Source organism: Embiotoca jacksoni, unplaced genomic scaffold, assembly GCF_022577435.1.
Source record: "Embiotoca jacksoni isolate LCO1_2020_lvr unplaced genomic scaffold, fEmbJac1.0.p SCAF_86, whole genome shotgun sequence".
Taxonomy (NCBI): Eukaryota; Metazoa; Chordata; class Actinopteri; family Embiotocidae; genus Embiotoca; species Embiotoca jacksoni.
Genome location: NW_027185443.1, coordinates 72894 through 93611, shown reverse-complemented (window position 1 = coordinate 93611; position 20718 = coordinate 72894). Strand labels below are relative to the sequence as shown.

At 43.5% G+C, this 20718-nt stretch overlaps 1 protein-coding gene across 2 annotated transcripts; it reads right to left on the bottom strand.

Moving 5' to 3' along the window:
- Nucleotides 1-5331: 5331 nt before the first annotated feature.
- syt10 (synaptotagmin X) lies at nucleotides 5332-19248 on the bottom strand. 2 transcript variants are annotated; one of them, XM_069139867.1, is made up of 7 exons: nucleotides 18814-19248; nucleotides 17677-18070; nucleotides 13738-14299; nucleotides 11119-11239; nucleotides 10674-10845; nucleotides 10377-10506; nucleotides 5332-9029 (listed from the first exon to the last, which is right to left on the bottom strand). In XM_069139867.1, exons 1-7 carry the CDS (start codon nucleotides 19013-19015, stop codon nucleotides 8922-8924), a joined length of 1689 nt encoding a protein of 562 aa, XP_068995968.1. In that variant the 5' UTR covers nucleotides 19016-19248; the 3' UTR covers nucleotides 5332-8921. The 2 variants fall into 2 exon arrangements, with proteins under 2 accessions (XP_068995968.1, XP_068995969.1); XM_069139868.1 differs by having other exon boundaries at nucleotides 18829-19248.
- Between the last annotated feature and the right edge of the window lie 1470 nt (nucleotides 19249-20718).

The window sequence follows — 20718 nt, the reverse complement described above, 5'->3', positions numbered from 1 at the left end:
GAGAAGTAACAAAAGTAGCCTGTCGCATTATCTCTGCTTTTATGTCGTAAATTCAGGCAGGCGGCGCGGTTTTGTCATGAAATGTTTCTGTCGTTGTTTATAATCGGCGCTCAAAGACGATAAGTCTGTCTCTCTGTGGGTGAAGTGGACAAACAGTCATCTGGGAAATAACGACGTATATTTGTCACTCAAGTAGAATTTGAGTGTACAATGATCAAAAACAGAGAATAAATTACACCGGATAAGCTGAAATTGTGTTTTTTTTTTTTTGGTCTCTATTGCTGTTATGTCTGTTTAGCATTTTGTCGCTGGGCAGGAAGTGTTCACTGAGGATTTTAAAGCTTTTTTTTTTTGTCGAATTTGTTCGTGTACCTTTAATTTCACTTAAAGCCACGAGTTTGAAAAACCTGGTGTCTGGTGAGACGCTTCTCGCGCTGCCGGATGAAAGCAACCAGAGATTTGGACCGGCTGAGCTGGCTAACTTTCAGTTTAGCCTATATGCTGAGTTGGGAACGGGATAAAATAATTAAATCGTGCAGCTTTCTGGGATCAAACGGATCCGATTCTGACAGTGAAGCGAGTCATTTGGCGTGGGTGGTGACGGCCTTTTATTTAAATGTCAAATCATCCACGCTGTCGACAGTGTTTTTTTTTTTTGTAATTACGCTCACCGAAAGAAGAGGGACGCAAAAGTTCAGGTAGGTGAAGTGATTGATGACTCACGATCTTTTCAATTAGTCCGACAGGTTGTAATCAGCTTAACGCAGCGCCTCGATCAGGAGACAATTCAACGCCGAGTAAGAATCAAAAACCAGCACGATGTTTGCCGGTTGGTGGTTTCCTGCGCGGCAAACGGCCTTCGGTGTAAAAAAAAAAAAAAAAGCACACGGGACGCCGGCGGGAGGAACGCCGGAGCTGCGGGTCTCCGGACGGCTTCGGCCTGCGGATAAATCAGCCCGCCCCCCCTGGAGACGGTGCCGCGTGGGTTTATCCCCGACCTCCTGCAAATTGAGGTGGGAGTCGGTAACAACCAGCGGTATAAAGGAGACTTAGCCTGCCCGGCGGGGCATTAATCTCCGTACCTCCTCGGCATCCGGCAAAGGCTTCGCCTCTTTCCATCCCCGCGGCCACATAAAGAGCCGATGTCGCCCTGTGCGTCCCGTCCGCGAACCTTCGACGGGCAGTTCACTAGTTCGTAGCTTCGGTGTCCGTCTGCAGTATGAGGTGCTCGCCGTGAGAAGAATAACAGCGCAGCCTCGATTGCTGGTAATCCTCAGCAATCCCTCTGAAGTGGACGCTCAGCTGTCAAGTGGCTCGGTATAAAGATACTGTTTGAGCTGATGAGCTGTTTAGTCACAAAAGGTTGTTCAGTTTCACAGAACTGTATTTAAATTTGAGGACTTCCCGTCAATAAGAGCCCTTTTTGAGCTCGTCGTTGTAGCACCTGTGTTATTCATAAACCACTTTAGTTATTGGCTGTAATCTCCGGTGGCTCCTCCCCTTCCCATGTCATACATTTAAAAATCACAGTATCTTTTAATTTACTTTATTGTCCTTAAGAATAACTCCTCGCAGAAGTCATTACAAATATACAGCATTCATATTATATATATTTATTTATAGATGAACATACATTTAAGGGGGAAAAAAATGAACTTAATGAACTTAAACTTAAAAACAAAACAAAACAAAAAATTCCAACTTCTCACCTTTGATTGGGGAAAAACGTTACTCAATCTCCCGATATCATAACCGGTGATGACAGCAGCAGCACACAAACCACAGCTAGCCCCGTATTATTAAAGTCACATGATGAGTTTAATCATTTTTGTGTCGCCAGGCAAAGTTTTACAGGTGGAGTTACATCAACAAGTTAAAGTTTCATTCTGTCAAAAGAATTCTCTTCTGTGTTTTAATAATAACTCTCATACTCACTGTGTGTGTGTGTGTGTGTGTGTGGGTGGGGGGGGGGGGTGAAGGGGGGAGGTGGAGGGGGGTGGGGGGGACGTACATGTACTGAACTCCTGTTGAAGTGTGAATGAGTCATGTCCAGTATGTGTGCGTGTCCTTCTTACGTCACCATGTGATGTGGGGAAAGACAATAAATAGAAACCAATGCGGTGACTTTACGGCTGCCCCCCCCCTTGGCGGCGGCCACAACGCAGGTCAAAACTATGACTCACAGCCGGAGGAAAAAAATAAATCAGCTGAAATACAAGACAGACCTCACACATCTGCTCGCTGCTGCTGGCGCCGGCTTCAGACTGAGACGCCGACTCGAAAGTTTCTTTTCGCTCATTTCACCGGTAAATATTAGCGCGGTCAACACGGCAAGGGTAAGACGGCGAGCCGTTCACGTTATACCCGCCGAACACCGAGGCGGTCCTCCAAAGAACCAACCCTTGCGTCTCCGGTTCAAACGACAATTACGATGTGAAGTCGAGAGACCTCTAGTGGTCGGGTGGAGAACTACAACAACGCGACGTGCAGGGAAAATGGAGGCGGGTCAGATCACGTCTTGTACAATATGAATTTGTTTCTGGTGAGGTGGAGCCATGGGAGACTTTTACTGTTGCCATGACGATTCAGGTGTCATAACACCGAGTGCGGGTGGCCCTCGTTTGCTTCGCATTTTCCGACCACGAGTCGGGGAAGTTTTGTAAAACAGCGTTTAATGTCGCCACGACGACGACGACGAAGGTTGCATAACTTTACGGAAGATGAGTTAATTAAACGCTGTCGACGTTTTAACCCAAACTATTATCTCTCATCTAACCCTTACCAGGTGGTGCTGGTTTATGAAGCAATTCTATCGGTCGCATCGAGGACAGGAACAAAGCTACCGCACCAACCACTAAAAGGTTTTACATGTTATTCTCTTTTCTAAAACTGCAAAGGAGCAAGAAAACAACTTCAGACCTCAACTTTTACCAAATGTTTTCCTCGCATTAAGTTTCAGGGCTTCACAGTTGATTTTTAAATTGTGTCGTATTGTGAGTCTGGGAATGTCCCGTCCCCCCGTCCCCCCCCACGTCTCAGCATGCCGAATGCGTCCCCTGAAGATCATATTTCGGGCGTGTTTGTTTGTCTGCATTGCAGTCATTGTTTGTGCCTGTGCAGTCAAGTGGGAGAGACGTGAGACGTCTTTCTTTGTCCACGTCTCTGTTTATTTCTTCCGATCTGGGCGCAATCTTTTCTGGAAACTAAGCACACTCTTATAAAGAGCCTGTATTTCCTGACTTCCCGGTTTGTGCATCAGTTTTGACTTGAACGGTCATTTAAGCCAAAGTCGGTGGCTCGTCGTAGCCACGATTGTGTTTTGTATTTCCCTCGCTGACCCTCCTCAGCCTGCTCTATTCCGCTGAGAACACAATAACAGTCATCAGCTAATACCAGCGTTTCCCCGACCATCGTACTGAAAGAAAGGAAGAAAATAAAAATACAAACGTACTCGGAGAACTGCGGTTCTGTCCAGTAACTACTATTTACTGACTCATTTTCTGTGCAACCATCGCTCGTGCGTTTGACTAAACTTCAAATTTAAAACTGAAGCGTTGAAAAGTTCGGACCCAACGGGGGGACGTGTAGAAGCACCCCGAGTTCAGATATAATTACATCAATCTTTTGTCACTTTTTTCCGGCAGAGCTTTTTTTTTGTTTCTACGTGAAGCAACGCCGACGATATTCTCCTCCCACCGGTGCCCTGAGATTATTCGATTTTTTTTTTTTCAACGACACTATCAAAACATAGTAATTAGTAACTCTCATCCTTCAGGGGCGACGACGAACGCGTTTAGGTTCAAAGGTTCCTCGCCTGGTCTAAACGTGGATCCGCGTCACGGGTTTATCCGCGAGTCGGGGTGTTTTCTGTCGAGACGCATCAATCGTAAGGAGGAAGAGTAATGACCGGAGGATTCCTTTGCTTGCTTGATTCTATAATGACAAGATCATTTGCATATTTGCTTGGAAAATCTTTTCCCTCCACGCATTCGATATGTGATTGATGTAATCCGGCCTCCCCGCCGGATGCACTGTAGACTCGACCACGCGTGTGAGAGCCGCGATTTCTTTTTTAATGGCGGCCCCGAAAGCCAATAAGAGCAACTTTATTTGCCTGGCAAATAATTATGTTCTCGGTTTATATATTTTTTTTACTTGATTTTTGATTGCAGTGTAAGAAATTTGCTTTCAAAACTGTTTTTTTTTTTTTTTTTTGCTTTACATGAGACACAAAAATACCTTCATAATAAAACCCCCCCATTAAGCTGTAATGGGTGGTGGCATTACATAACTGTCTGCCCACTTACCCCTTTAACCATAATTGCTCTTTAAATAGAAACCGCCCCCGCTGCCTCTCTATTAATGAGTTGACCTTTGACCCGCCGCACCCGGAGCACCATGGAAAATCGCACCAGAATAAAGCCGGACCTGTCTGTGCCGTTCAATCTCCGAGACATCAACCTGATTTTCTGTAACTCCACTTGACTTGGTCTCAATTAATACGAAGAAAAATACTTTGTCTGCAATGCACTGAATATTTGATCATGAATGAAATCACGGCGCCAGCACTCAGGCTCTTTGATGAGCCACCGATGGTTCATTAAAGTCTTACAAAGAGGCCTTTTTTTTTTTTTTCTTCTTCTTCTTTTTTTAAACAAGAAGTGAAAGAAGCTTATCTTTATTTGATATCATCTCCATGTTGACGATTTTATAACTGGGATCGACAACTCCTCACAAATAACGTCCAATCCCCTCTCCGGTCTTCATCCGGGCAGAGGTGTTAAACACATAGCTCAGACAAGCATCCAGGAAACGGCAACGGTTTAATTACATGCATCATCACCACATGCAGCCATTAGCCGCCGCTAACCGAGGCTACGAGTCCACTCTAAATACGGGTTTGGCAGACAGAGAGTGGGCAGCTTTCATTGCCAAGGAAACTAATGAAACAAACGCCGTCCTATAGTGTGGATCAAAAGGAAGTTATGCTTCGTGTCGCGCTGCATGCGAGATCAAAATCCTCTTCATTTTTCAACCATCAAACACACGCAGGTTTGAAAAGGAGGGATCCTTCTTTCTTTCTTTTTGTCTTAAAGGTTTGAAAAGCACAAACCTTGTGTCGCTCAGATGGGAAGTTATATAACATTTATTAAGAGCAGTGGTTCAAGGATGCAGCCGGGGTGCCAAACAAGTGTTTGGAGACTGACGGCGGCTTCTTTATCATCCCGCTTACAAGTAAAGACGACAGAATGAAACGCAGCTCTGCGTTTGTGGAAAAAAACAAACAAAAAACAAAAACGAACGAACGAAGAAATATCGTCTCCCTGCTGCTTTATTTCACGCTGTTTGTCACTCTGAAAGAGTCCGAGACATTTTGATTTGAGCAATTATCCAACAATGCTGCTTGCTCTCCGCTCCGAAGAGAAAGTTATTCTTATTGTTGTCCTGACAGCGTGTTGAGAAATCACGAGGGCTGCATCAGACAAGAGTCAAAGAAAAAGAGCAGCAGAGGGAAGCAGCGGTCGTGACGGGACCGTAATTAAAGGAACCGGTTTACTCGGTGTGAGACAGGTGTGAAGCTTTTGGCAGAGCGACGTCCTGTTATCACTCGCAGCCTGAGCGTCTAGTCGATTTTCACCTCCCTGTGTTTGCACCATTTTGACCAGTGGACTCTGCCTGTGTGTGTTAACCGAGAGCCGCGTGTGAATGTTTAATAGCCGCAGAGCAATGGCCGGAACCACGTGGTTAGGTTGAGGAGACCATTGTCTGGGTTACGTGTGACCAAAGACTATACAGAAGTGGGTGTCGTCTCCAGGTCTTAAAAGTGAAGCCAGCGCAGAACTGCCTCAAAGTGCAATACCACCGAGGGCCACTAGGGAGGGGGGGGTAAAACTCAGTGGTCCGATCAGTGTTCTGGTGGTCCTTCTGAAAATAACTCCGTGATTAATGAGATATTAGGCTTCAAACGGAGCTTATGTTTGGGAGCATGCCTGGTTTGATTGACATGCCTGGGGTGAAAGGGGTCATCAGGAATAAATAACCGGCCTGATCACCCGCTTCATAAGGAGTCGGATCTCCTTCACTTTCGACACCTTTTGGTCCCTTTAGGTTCCTGCGGCCGCTGTAAGACTGAACCTCTTCATCTATTTCCTCCTCAGACAGAGACATGCTGTGACCCTTCATTTTTTTTTTTTATTTATGTTGTTAAAATACAAACAGATACAATAAATTATATCCCAAATGCTTACTTTAAATTGTTACAAAAGTTATCACAAACTGTACACATCATGACGGTAGTTGTTCTTGCTCGATATAGATTCAACCAATAGGCAAACAAATACAGCTCAAAGCTCTAAACTCCTAAACATGGAATAAGTTGATAAGGTAGAGTCGGCTTCACCGGGTTCCCAGTTGGACTAATTGTTCACAACTATCACAGAACGTGTATAAATGTCACTCGATTACAAGTCTGAGCTGCTCAAAGAATCACCAAACAATAGAAATACATTGTGATGTCTCTAGTTCCATAAATTGACGACAACGTTTCTTAGATTTCACTTTTCAATATATACAAACAGTGCCAGTGACAAGTATATATATATACAACTGTAAACACAAAGTTCAAAATTTGAAATACTCTTAACATCATTACTCACATTTTCCCTCAATAATTCTTTTTTTTTTTTAAGTGGTGACAGGCATGCTACATGTAAAAATATTTCTTTTTTTATATATATTAAGGGCAAAGCAGGAGGGGGGGGAAACATTAACTGCATGTGTGTGTGCAAGTCAGATAACAGTACATTGCCTTTTTTCTATTTGCTATGTCGGTTTCTTATTAGTTCCTTATTACTCACATAGAAGGAGGAGCTGAGTTCGTGTTCTGTGTTTGATGCACTGAACTTAAGTCCATATGGCTTCATGTGAAAATAGACATAACATCTGCAAATGCATGGATGTGTGTGGAACTTCTTTGTGTGGATTATAATTTCCCTGAATTTATAATCGAAGAGGAAACGTTGTACGGTGAAGTTTCAGTTGCCGTTTAATTTAAAAAAAACAAAACAACAACAAGCCAGCTTCGAATTTTTCTCGCCTGGATTGACAGCTGTCACTTGCAGGTTTCATCAGCAGCAGCTAGCTTGTTAATTAAGACGGGACACTTCAGGCAAAGGCATCTTTTTTTTTTTTTCACGTACATTTTTAGATTGTGGTCTATTTTTGCTTCCATAACGTGTCCTCTTTCAGACTAGTGGAAAGGAAACCTCCAAAATAGACCTTTAGGTGTCTTATTTGATTACGCTTGGTATATTTGCATCTGTACATTCCCTTATTGTTAGCGTGTATGAACTGTAATATAAATCAGGCTCTAAACGATGTGAACAAACCCCTGTGTAAAAAGCTTCAGGATATAGATTTGGATAAAATGGGAAAGTTTGACGTGTGTAAGTGCTACTGAAGTTGAGATTTCTGACACAGAATGAGAAGAAAATAAATCATTGAGATTTTTTTTTTTCTCAATAGGAGTTTTTCTTCATTCATTCATTATTTATTTCTAAATAAATACATGGCGAAAATAGATTTTCTTTTTTTAATTTTTTTTTATGGCTGTTGACAGTTGAGTATTACAGAGCGATATATATATAAAAAAAAAAAATCCTCTCAGTAAAAACCTTCAACTTTAATATGCCAACCAAATAAAACAAGAATTTTGAACCTGGCTTTAATCAATGGTCAGATTTCTGTTCGGTAAAAGTATGTAAATTTGCACGTACTTCGGTAGATAATGCCTCATTTGCATATTTGAGCATACAGTTTTCTGAAAATCTATAATGCAAAAACTGTCTTAGTGAAAATGTTCACCTGTCGTGTCTCAGCTTAAGATAATAAGTTGACTGACAATAACCGACTCTTTGACGCTCTCAGCTGACTCCATTTAAAACGTCTTAACGGGACTTAAATCTGCAGTTGATTGCTACAACATCATGAGGATAAAGCACCATGTTCCAGGCAGAATTTTAGTATCTTACCTTGCAGAAAAAAAACAAAAACAACAACACATGAATTCCACATGTGCAAAAGCTCACGTCGGTTCCCACGTGAAAAACTGTCCACATATTTTCCTCGCGTTATCATGCGTGTGGCTAAACGTGTCGTAAACGCGGTCACGCGTGGAAAACGTGTGTTTTTTTTGTTTTGTTTTTTTTCCCTGTCAGAGTTGACAAACTGCGTCGTTCTCGTGTACAAAAGTAAATAGCACTTTTAGTTTTTATTGTAAGGTTCAGCCTGGTTTAATTTTGTGTTTGATTCATGTCTCTGTGCACACGTTTGCTACAGGTGTCCGCTACCGTTTGACACGTCTGCGACAGCTGTGACCGAGGGCTTTATCTGAGAGGTTTCCCCAGCCCTCGATCGACGCTCAGCTCCCCCGCATCCTTCAACCCAGACGGGCACTCACTGGATTTTTCTTGTTGTCGTTGTTGTTTCTTTTGATCGAGTAAACGTGGCACCGAGCGGCGTAGCCCTTTAACTTTGTGCCATTTCAGAGGAAAATGCTTGACGCGCTAAAAGAACTCCGGGGGCCAGAAAAAAGAAAACGCTGTTTGAAAAGGTCGATACAGACGGCGGTGAATCACGTTGCCTGTGTGGATGTTTGGCAAAAAAAAAAAACAAAAAAAAAACAACAACAACCTTGGAGTATTTTGCCGAGCACGAATGTGTGAAACCCAACGGTGAGTGCTGTGCATAGGCAGCTCTGTAGACAACTTGAAAAGAGTTGCATTCAGATGAATAAACACAAAAGGTCAAGTACAACCACACGGCATGAGAGAAAAAAAAAGAAAAAGAATTCAGTGGTTGTCATGCTTTCTCATCGATAAGACACGGCTTCTCGGTGACTCTAAACAAAACTTCTGGGTTTCTTACAGAGGCGCCGGGATCGCTCTGCCCGCGGCCGTCAGGGTGTCTGCCGAGGTTTTGGGCGAAGAACACGAACCTTGACTCTCAAAGCTTGCTGCTCTTCCCGGCCACTGCAAGGTAAAACATCACAAAGCGACACAACTTTACAGAGGCATTTTTTTTTTTTTTTTTTTTTTTTTTTTTTTTTAATGGTAACTAAGCAGGTATTTCTCTGTGATCATAGGCAGATTTTGCCCAGTCAGGGTCGTCCCGAAACACACAAAGAGTTCGGAGTAATCTACTTTTCTGCCGTTTATGTGTGCGCTTGGTATCGTCTGAAAACGTATTCATTTCATACAGCTTGTCACACACGATGGGCTTTACAAGTACTTATTAGAGCTCCCGTCTCCTGCCGCTTTGTTGACTAAGCAGACGTCCCTTCTGTTCCCACTGCACAAAGCGTCCCAAAGAATAGATCCATAGTCTTTAATAAAGGAAAAAAAACAACTCAGGCTGTCGAGAACTCGTTTAAAATGAGAATACGTTTCTTTTTTTTTGTGTGTGTGTGCCTATGATCACAGTTTTCATCAAAGCATGAAGTAGTTTTTTGTTTTTTTTTACCACTGAAAACGTGTAATCACCTGTGTTTTCCTATTCGTCAGGTGGGAAGTAGGTGTGGCAAAAGAGGAAAAAAAAACATGTAAAAATATGAAATTACATTAACTGTAGTGAAACAGCTGGCTTCTGGCAAAAAGCCTTCCAGCGAATTTTAAACTCGTCTTTTCGTCACACTTTTGCATCTTATTAAGCGTGTGTATTAGTCACCGGTACCGTTCACACGCTTAACCGCTCATTAAATGTGTCTGTTTTTTTTCTACATGTGTTAATTGACACGCAACATGTTGCAGTCAGACAGTGTCGGCGATCAGCTTTGATAAAGCCAAGCCAGCTGTTTCCTTCTAGAAAAACACATTCGCCGTCTCTGCGCTGAGCCCACAGAGATGAAATTGATTTTCTCACCTGACTTTTAGCGAGACGGCTAATAAATTAGCCAAAAACTGGTAACATCCCTTCAAGCAAATTGTTTTTTATTATTAAAGTAATAATACATGATTTCAACAACTAAACGGACAGAATATTTGGACTATTTAAAAAAAAAAATTTCCATCAGATTTTCTAGTTTTTCACAGCATTGGATGTTTGGTTGTTTGTTAAAAAAAAAATCAAAATCAAAAATCAAATCAAAAGACAAACATAACGTGGAGGAGGAGAGGGAGGAGCTCGGCAGGACAAAGCTGGAAGGACATCCAGAAAAATCTGATGGGGATCGTGCGCAATCTAGTCAATGTCACATTCAGGAGCTTGCAGCAAGCTCTGTAAATGTGAGTTCTTTGAGAGAGAGAGAGAGAAAAAAAAGAAGGGGGAACAAAACAGTGTGGAATAAAAAATGAAATCGATAAAGTAGAAGATGTCTGTACCTCTCCCAGAGCGTGCCAGTGAGTAATGGGCTTCCGCGGGTACGCCAGCATTTCGTTCCAGTGGTCCCGTCCAAGGCCTTCGGCGTCCGGCCCGGTGCGACACACGCCGATCACCTCGTTGTGTCCGACCCTGCCGGGGGGGTGGAGGAAGGGAGGGGAGGGGGGAGGGGGGGGGTTAAAAACACACACGTTAATGCACATTCGGAGCTTCTAGAAAGACCTGCAACGCAAAAAAAAACAAAAAAAAAACACCAGACTCTCCCGTACGCATGCACACAATACGGCGGCGCAGCTGACCGATCGTAATCCATCACCATGATGGACAGGCTGACTTGCTCCACGTTCTCCGGCGGGATGTCGAAGATGATGGCCTCGTTGTACGCCGGATTGAGTGTGCTTTTCTTGGTTGTCGTTTTTCGCTTCTTCAACCTGCGTCCGTCGCATATCAAGTAAACCTTCACGTAGGGATCTGTGGAGACACGCGTGTTGAAATCACGGCTGACTGGGATCGAACAAGCGTCGTTCGACGTCTTCCCGAACCCGCGTTTTAACATTCAGCGGTGCCGAAGGTCGACGGGATACCGAACACTCCTCGCTTTTTTTTTTTTTTTTTTTTTAACAGGTAAAAGAGCAGCTGAGACTTTTACTGGCGTCTCTTTCCTATTTCCATTCAAAGTGGCCACCTGCTGCCTCATTCCAACCGAGTTTTAATTTATGAACCCGGCTTTTTGCCTCAGGTTACCTGAAGAGCCTGTGATGTCCATGGCTTTGAGGTTTCTGCATTTGATGACCGTTAGGGTCATTCTCCCCGCTGTGGGCAGGTAGCACAACGAGTACATGATCTCTCCCAGGTCGATACTCTCCTGCGGGATGAAAAAAAAAAAAAGAAGAAGAAAGATAGCAGAGTGCATTTAGACCATTTTAAACGCTCCGGGTGAATTCTGTGAATACAAATGCCAAAGGAGTAAACAGTCAGCATATAAAGGAGGCTGTAGCAAGCACTGAGCATTTCATCAGCACGATGTAGCAGCCTCATGTGAAGAATAAGCACCTGAACTTAACATTTAGTTATTCTAATTCTTCAGAATTAAAACAGTCAGATAGACGTTATCATAATGAGGAAAAAAAGCAATAAAAACCTAAATTAATCCACAAGGAGCAGTAAAAAAAATAAATAAAAATGTAATGGTGGTCAAGTCCCTCAATTTTCCCATTCCAATGAAAATACAGTTTGTAACCTTGGTAACATGTCCAGGTGGTGTTTTTTCTGCACGTGTTGCTGTCTACTTAAAGGCAATCGTCATTTTTTTTTCTTGGGGGGGGGGGGGGGGGGGGGGATTTTCTTTTTTATGTGACTTTGATGAGAGGAGCTGTTGGTGCTGATCTATGACGAGCAGCTACTCCCTGCTGCTGCCTGCAGCCCTCTGCTGCTAATACCTGCAGTTCAAGCTGGCAGTTTGATGACACGGAGAAGGAGGTTCTTCAGGTGTGTGACTAATGAAAGCCTGGCTGTCACCGTTAAACTGTCGCCGCAGTTAAAAGGTGGAAATGCTCCGCCGAGGTGTCGGCAGCTTCTTTTTACTCGTGACAAGTCTCGTAGCGTCTAAAAAAGAAAACGCCACGTGGACACGTGAGCGAGGTAAAAACCTGACCGCCGTTGGAATACGTCTGTAAGCACCACCACAGTTGACGTTTCATCAAACGTTAACATTTTTGATTTGCACAATATTATAGTTTCTGACCAAAAAACGTTACCCTCAGCTGTACTTTATGTTTTAGTGTCTGTTAAACATCGACATCGTGAGGATGTTCACCTCACGGAGCGGCTGCCTTCTTCAATCCATATCTGATTAGTCGCATTTGAGTCTGCTCAGATTTATGTGCTGGCGAGCAAAGTGGTGAGTGTCAGCGTGTTATTTCAGAAATTTCAGTATTGATTGTCAGATTGTGGCCACAAAATGTTTGTAATTTAATAGATTCAGCTAAAAGCTTGTAGTGTTTTTTGCTTCTCGTCCAAACAACAGGTGAGTTGTAGTTCTTTATAACCGTGTTACCAAACCTAAATATTCCTATTCTTGTAATTTAGAAAATGCTGTATTTTCAAATTTCAAAGAGGAAATCGGCAAAATGCATCAGAACAACATCTTACTTTTGAATAAAAGCATTTTTTTTTTTTGGAGGGGGGGGGGGGACTTAAAGCCTTCAATAGATGTTTAGAAAGCAGTGCAGCATCTGCAAATTCTCTCAGTATCTGAACAAACTTTGATCCAATACTGCTTCGTTTTGTTGGCCTTGCAGTTCTCATTGTATTGTAAGTTGTATAACTATCGTAGAACAAAAAATGTTATTATTTTCCGGTCAAATGAGCAGCTCTACCTTCCACCCTTCAATTCTTGGAAAAGCGAAATGCGCCATAAAAGCTCTCTCACACTGTAAACTAACACCTAGGTCTCAGCGAAAATCCATGAAGCTGCCCTCGGGTGTATCAACACTCGGGATGAAATGATCCCAGAATCCAAGGCATGAACCATCGTGAGATGCGTTTAACCAAATTAAGTTGAGGAGAGAAGTAGCAGAAATGTTAAGAAATTCCCCGGTTTCACGATGTTACAAAAATCAATAATAACTTTTCGCTTGTTCTTCAGCTGAAGACGGCAAAAATTCACTGATATCTCTGGAGCTGAAATATCCGGCTGACTTACAAATAGGACTGAAAAGGTGATCGCCTTCGTGCTCAGAGGGAAAATGATTGTCGCGAAAGTAAACTGCAGGAAGTCTCTTGAGTTTGAATGTACTAGCAATATAAAAAGGCAAGTGAATATCATCCAGTTAGGTCGGTCTGAAACTACATTTATAGTTCTGCCTTGAACTATAATTTAGTCCACAGGCGCTGAAGTGGAACCTGGAAACAGTGAATGGATATTTATCACAATGGAAACATTCTGTATTAAAACAAAGACAAACTATCTGCAGTGGCTGTTTGTTTGCTTTCATTAGAGGTTTAGCTGTTGTTGGATCTGGCGTTGGATATTTTTTTTTACTCTCTGTTGCTTTATTTTCGTCTGCAGATTACCCAGCAGTTTCTGGAGAAATGCGTGTGGGTGTTTGGCTTGATGTAATGCATTTCCCAAAGCATTTGAATTATGCATTGTGATCCACCTGCCTCTCTCGTGGAAGCGTGTTAATGAAGTCTCAGAAATGAACAAGTACAATATTTCTTCATCAGACCTTTCTAAAAAAAAAAAAACCAACTAAAAACGAGTTATTTTCTCTGCGACAGCGCCAAAGCTTCGTTTGCACGGCAACAACATCCACATTTGTGAGCATTTTGGCCGCGTCTTTTGCGTGAACGCCAACTCACCGTAGTTGCCGCGTGAATGTCCTTCCACACTACCGCCTCCCTGGAAAGGTCAGAGAGTTCAAAGAGGTTGTCCACCACCACCTCGCCGATCATATCGTGGCTCGTGAATCGGTCAAAGTCGTAGACGCTGAAATGCAGCTTGCGGTTGCAAATGTCATCGTACACCACGGGGAAACAGAAGGCCTCGTCGAACATGGGGTTGAGGTTCTTGCGGTGGACGCGCGTCTGGAACTTCTTCTTCCTCTCGGGGAGCAGGTAGATCTTCACGTACGGGTCCGAGGTGCCCGTGAAGTCTTTGGCCGGCAGCTCCAAGGCCTTGAGGATTCTCACCACTAAGGCCTGCTCCTCGTGGTCGTACCGAAGGGAGAAGCTGAGCTTCCCGCAAGTCTCCACGGGCTCTCTGGCCTCGTCCTCCGAGTCCACAGACTTCTGCTTGTAGAGTTCGGGTTTTATTCTTCCGATGCTCGCCGTGGAGGACTGGCGGAGAGGCGCCGTGTCCATGCTGAAGTCGAAGCTGGTGACATTCATCTGACGAGGCAGGTGGCGCCGGAATGAATTGTGCCTGTTGAAAAGGGTAGAGGGCATCTGGTAAATGTCTCAAGAGGGTTCGGTGTTATGCATGAGTGGCTTTGTTATGATGGGCTCTAATGGTTTGTCAGGAGAGAACTACATCTCAAGACCATGAGGCATAATGATGTGGCGCTCACGTTACAGTTTGGTTCAACAGCTCGAAACACTGTCCTCGCTTGGTCTTTTGTCTTCGAGACAAAGCACCAAAAGCACAGAAGTATGAAATGTTGATTGAAAAAACACCCGACGCTCCCCTGATATAAAGCAGTGCCGCATTAATTGAGGCCCAAACTGACTGTAGCTCTATAAGCCAATCCCACCGACCAGGAATGACACGAAGATCACAGAGTAAATATGCTTGATGCGTGTGAACCGGAAAGAGCTAAAGATTTTCACAATTGACTTCCCAATTGAAATAATGTCCTTTTGAGCCTTGTGAAGTTTGTTATTTAAATGAAGACATCCCAACCTTGATTTTTCTTTAGACACCCAAAGGACACAACGGCAAATCCAACACATCGTTTTGATTGGAAATGGCTGGTTTTATCCTGCAAATAGTACCAAATAATATTAATTGTCCGATATGTTATACTTTTCCTGTGTTTTATTTCCAACCTTGATATCAAAAAAGAAATTATTTTTGTGCTTTTAAGTACCAGAAACCACCTCAGTAGAGTTTTGCATGTCCTCTTTTGAGCTTCTCTCCGCAGCTCTGCCAAGAACAGGCTGTTTTGTGTCTGTGTCTTTAAGGCACAGTTATATCGAGGACCCTCTCTTCTGATTGGCTGACTCTTTTGTAAGTGACACATGCCCAAGCCAATCACAGGTCTTGTAGCCTGCTAGCTCCACGAAGAAATGATCGCTCTGGGTTTTTTTTCCCACTTAAAAGGTTGAGAAGTGGTCTGTGCTGAGGGCGGATATATGACGTGAGTGTGGGTTTGTGACATCACAAACTTGAGGAAGTCCAAGTAGCACAGTCGCTGAATACAGGCTGTGTGTTTCTCTGGACAAAGCGTTTTGACACTTTCACAGTATTTACATAGCAGTACCTGCCTTATAATAAAAAAAAAAAAAAAGTGAATGGAAATCTGAATTTATACAATATGGCACCTTTAAAATCACAACTGATTTTTGCCACCACTGTCTGTTGCTTTAGGAAATGAAAAGAAACATGTCCATCCTTTTAGATTGAAGTTTTTATACGAATTACCTGCATGCTGCAAATCTCAGTGAAGTTGACATCTTTGTGAGAAAACCACGGCTGTGTTTGGCTCGCCAATCTCGTCACCTAGCAACTGGCCCTCCTCCTTTCTGACAGTAAGACAATCGCAGTGAACTGACAGCCGTGGCACAAACGACACAGCGCAGGAAGTGCAGCCGAAGATTAAATACTACACTCAAGTTTTGCTATCGACACAGGGGCCTGGGTGTTGTTTCGGAGCCACGCATAAACCTCAAAGAAAATGAGAAATAAATGCCTGAAATACCAAAAACACGGCGAACGCTAACTAACTGAACATAGATTAGTACAATCTTTACTCCTCGTGGTTTGTGTCGTCAGTTTTTAATCCTCTTTCACCCCTCCGACACAATCTCAACCCAAATCTTCATCTCTCTTCTTCCTGACTCCTAAAACTTAGAAAGTTACAAATAGATTCAACACGCTGCAAAAGTTGAAGGCGCTTTGGGTTTTTCCGAATTGAAATGCCTTTTTTTTTTTTTTCTTTTTTTTTATATCTCATGGATTATGTTGATGGAAAAAAATCATGCTGGGATTTTATGCTTTCCCCAAAAATAATCTCTCAAAATAATCTCCAAGCGTCTAAAACATCTCGTGTTTATTGTGTGCTTTCAAGACGGCGTCAACATTTCTGGCTGTCCGTGCTTTAGAGCTGAAATCGGAAATTATTGAAACTATTTTGATGCCAAATTGTTGCTTCTAGCTTCTCAAATTTGTGGATCTGACTCAAACCTGATTGGAAACGCAAGGACGCTAAGCCCCTCCCACCAAAAGTGGAAACCTGAACCCACCAAACAGACATGGCCCAAAAAAAACACAACTTTTTGAAGCTTAATTTCGAATTAATGAATTTTCAGATGGACCGCCAGAAAACTAATGAGAAGAAATGACTTTAGTTATCAAAACTGAAATAGCGTGAGAAAAAAAAATGGTTGACTTTGTGTTTCCTGAGAGAAGTTGAATGGGAGTGTATGGAGACGGAGGCTTTTTGGAGCCGACCTCTAGTGGTCCTCGGTGGTATTGCACTTCATGGCACTTCTGTATCGGCCTCGTTTTTTAGACCTGGAAGCTACGTTCACTTTAATATACAATCTACGGTTGCACTCCTACTGCGCTTACGTCTAACCCCTGGTTTCGTTGGCCTGCTGGTAAACACAACTCATAAAAATATTACAACGACCATCATTTTCTTCAACGATTCATGAGTTGATAACAAACAGGATCATATCTGTAACTTCACTAAGCTACAGGGTGTTAAGTTTTCCTCTTTTTTTCCCCACTAAAAGTAGCTTTTTAAGTTATGTTGAAGGTGTTTTTGGACTCATTTAAAAAAAAGAAAAGAGATAATCAATGACATCGCTGCCACATTGTCCCAACCCTCACCGTCAAAAAAAGTAGGTGGAAGGATTGAGAGAGTGGGCGTCGTAATCTTTAACTTGGCCTTTCTGCATCACCGGTGGGCGTATAATTCATCAAGACCCCGGCCGCAAAATCATTTAATGAACGTGCCCTTAACGACACAAACGAAAAGCAAACGTCAATAACGGCTTCCTCTGAGATACTGAGCACAGCTGCCTGGTGCCGCTCACGAGAAACCAAACCTCCGCCATGACAGCTCCCACCCCACAGCAACGCTAATTATGGACGTTCTGGTTCGAACGCAGCGCTGGAAAACACAAAGAAGCAAGAGCTGATTGTTTAATTACCGGGGTTGCTTCCTGCTAAAATCACAGCAGTTTGACTGGAGCGATTACAGGGTTGGAACTGCGGCAAGAAGACGTGTCAGCGACGCCACGGGATCAGATATTTTGCTCTGCGCAACGCCATGTCAAGGTCACCAGCCAGTCGGTGACGATCCGCACGACACGTGCCAAACTACCTCGAGGACAGTGGCGCCGCTGTCACGAACTGTCAGGACGTGTTTTTTTTTTGCACTGTGTGAGCTGCTTCTGTACTGCAGGAGGGGCGGAGGACGCCGACCAAAGTGGCACTGAAAACGCTACCATTGTGCCGTGGTTGTCGGCGCCAGATACACGCCGTGTATAAATAGCTTGCCATCGTTACTATGTCCTCAATGCAGAGGGGAGACTGGGAGGGGTTGCGACTGCAGCGGGTTCATGTGAGGGTACCTGGAGGAGGAGGTCGGCTCGGTGGTCTGTCTCTGGATTTTAGCCTGCTGGGTCAGCTTCTCCCTCAGGGCCGTTTGCACCTCAGCAGGGATGTCTGGAGACGTCTGGCTGATTTTCATGGCCGCCTCCAGGAGCTTGACCGTGCTCCGTCCGTTCACCTTCACCTCCAGCGGGTACTTCTTCTCCAGCTCGGCCACTTTGCACTCGGTGACCGTCGGGGAGTTGGGCGGAGGCGCCTCGGGGAAACCCGCGCGCAGGCCATTTTCGGCGTGCGCCGACAGAGCCTTGCTCCTCCAAATGGGCCAACACAGCTTCCAAAAGACAAAGAGAGAGACTACCAACAGGGCGAGGCCACAGAAACCCACGACCACAGCAAGGAGGCTAATAGAGATGTCTACGGTGTAACCATGGAGAGACCCCGGAGAGGGAGACATGAAGAATAGAGAGGACAGGGGAAGCAGGCGAGGGACAAAATATGACAGACAAACATGCACGGGAGAAGGAGAAAAAAAGGAGAGAAAAGCAAGCTGTAAGAAAGAGGGGGCAGCATTATGCACCTGTTTGATAACGCAGGACAATATGAAGTCATACAAGAGGAGCCACGTAGCATCAAGAAAATCACATGAAGAGGAAAAACATCAGTCTGAGCTCCTTCTGCTCACTTTTCCTGTTCCTGCTGATATATAAAAATGCTAAATTTGCTCTTAACAAGCTTAATTCATGTCATACATGCAGCTTTTTTTTTTTTTTTTTTTTTTAATCAAAACTGGTTAATCACACATTGAATAAATTCTACAGATTGAGAAGTGAAAAAGGAAATAAAGACGATAGGGGTACAGGGGAATCATTCCCTCAGTCTATTTCCCACCTGTTGCTATTTCATCAGTGTGGACTGAGCTGCAGCAAGATGCGTAACAGGTAGACTACATAAACACTCAGAGCAGTTCAACACCACGAAATAAACCAAACCAAGTGTTATAATAAAGTTTTAACTAGTGAGAGTTGATGATTAGTTTAGCTTTCTTTTTTTTTTTTTCAAAAGGCTGCAACTACTCGGTGTCTCTATTTCCAGAAGATCAGAGGAAAGTGATTAATTGAGGGAACTGACGTGAGATAATAATGATTTATTCTATTTACCTGCGTGTCCTTTACCTGGTATGTTGCTCTCCAGCGGGAATATATCCGAACATTTCTCCCTGTCTACGTGTCCCGTGAGACAAAGTTCCGTTACGATTTGGAGAGCCCTTTGGCACAAGGTGATGCTGTCCTCCGTCCGGACACTCATGGCTCTCCTGTTAAGCCATTGCACGCCGGTGGAGCCGGTAGGATTGCGGTTCATTTGGGCGCCGTTTATGCGCCGCGGAGTGCAGCCTGTCCGCGGGAGACAGCAGGCAGGCGCGCGGCGTCCTGATCCATATCCAGCGCGCAACGAGGAGCGATTGGCCACACGCGCTCCGTGCGCTTGAATAACAATCGGCGGGGTGCTCGAGTCCAACTCTCACCGCGTCCGATAGCGATCCGTTGGAGAGCGCGTCCTGCGGTGTGGTGCCAATAACGGGATTACTTTCTCTGGTAGTGACTGGCGTGTTCACCGTGAGGGACCCGTCCCCGCCTTTTCGCCTCTTTCATTGGCTCCGCTCCTTCCAACCCTCAACAGGTCTTTGTCCCCCGTGACCCTCAAAAATAGAAGATAAATAGAAGCCTGGATGATAAGGGAGGGGCGGAGGGATGCAGAATAAGTCATTATTTTCCCACCTTTTAAATCAAATGGAGTGGGATTTTACAAATCAAAAAGGGGCCATAATTCTTTAATAGAGTTAAACATGATTACAGCTGCAGCACTGCTTCTAATTATTGTGATGTGGCAGGTATAGAACATGTTTTCCGAAATGCATTAGAGGGAAAGACTGCATGGTTATGCATGGTATTTATTATGCACACTTATATACGCACTATAGGCGACATACACTTACCCTACTTTTTTTTTTTACTTTTTTTTTTTACATTGGTATTACACTTAAGAAGTCACTGCACCTCAATAACGGTTTGTTCTTTAATAAATATTCGCATGAATATTTGCACAATTCTGTTAGAAAGGTCAAAATAGATTTGGAACATCATTTATACAATTATATATTTTTGTTTATTTATTAATAGGAGTTGAAATCACAATTCACTTGCCCTGTTCAGTTACATGTCAGGAGTGTTGACATGACTCATTATTCAGTCTAAAAATGATCATAATTAATCCTTCAAAAAAAACTTGAATTCATGTTTTTAAGCAGGTGTCTGCCTTTGGTACTTTTGAGACTTTTGCTGTTTGATTGCTCACAGCTTGTTTTCAAAAAAACCTCCCTCACAGTTTTATATCTTATTGTTTTTTTCTTACTGCAGGGACTTGATCAGTGCTTAAACAATCAACCAGTCATTAGTGCTTTTGATTTTCAACACACTGATGTCAGGGGGAATATTGTGAAAGTCCTTGATTTTGAATGAGCAACTAATTTTATGCAAATATGGTCTGTTATGGCTCAAAACTTTAGCCAGGGGAAACTGGAAATTACAGTGGATAGGAGAGGACAATATAACGGCTGTAATGAAAGAGTGACAAATAGAGCTGCGGGGGGTGGGGGGTTAAACATTTTGCAGCCATGGTTACTTTAGTGTTTGTCCCGGAAGGAAAATAAAAAAATAAAACTCCCTTTTCACAGTCCAACCACAGCTGTGTGGTAATTGAGACCAATCATGTGCACAGGACGGACAGGGAATAGTGAGTGCGGAAAAAAAAAAAGGTAGTAAGATAATATTGACATGCATATAAGGTGCATGTAATACACCTGTCAGTGTATTAAACAATACCTTTTGCCTCGTTCAGGCGTGAAAAAGTAAGCTGCTTTTAGGTTTAGGCACCGAAACTAGTTGGTCAGGCTTAGGAAAAGGTCATGGTTGGGTAATAATAAGTCATTTTAGGTACTTACCGTATGTTACGTAAGTTACTTAACGTACCGATAACGTGGCGGTGTAGCCGGAGAGTTGGCAACT

What these genes read in the sequence shown, in the direction of transcription:
- syt10 (XM_069139867.1), bottom strand. Translation starts at nt 19,015, where the DNA reads ATGAACCGCAATCCTACCGGCTCCACCGGCGTGCAATGGCTTAACAGG. An exon ending in ATGGTGATGGATTACGATCG is followed by an intron (nt 10,507 to 10,673) that starts GTCAGCTGCGCC and finishes CCCCCCCGGCAG; the next exon opens with GGTCGGACACAACGAGGTGA. An exon ending in ACTGGCACGCTCTGGGAGAG is followed by an intron (nt 9,030 to 10,376) that starts GTACAGACATCT and finishes TTTACCTTGCAG; the next exon opens with TGGCCGGGAAGAGCAGCAAG.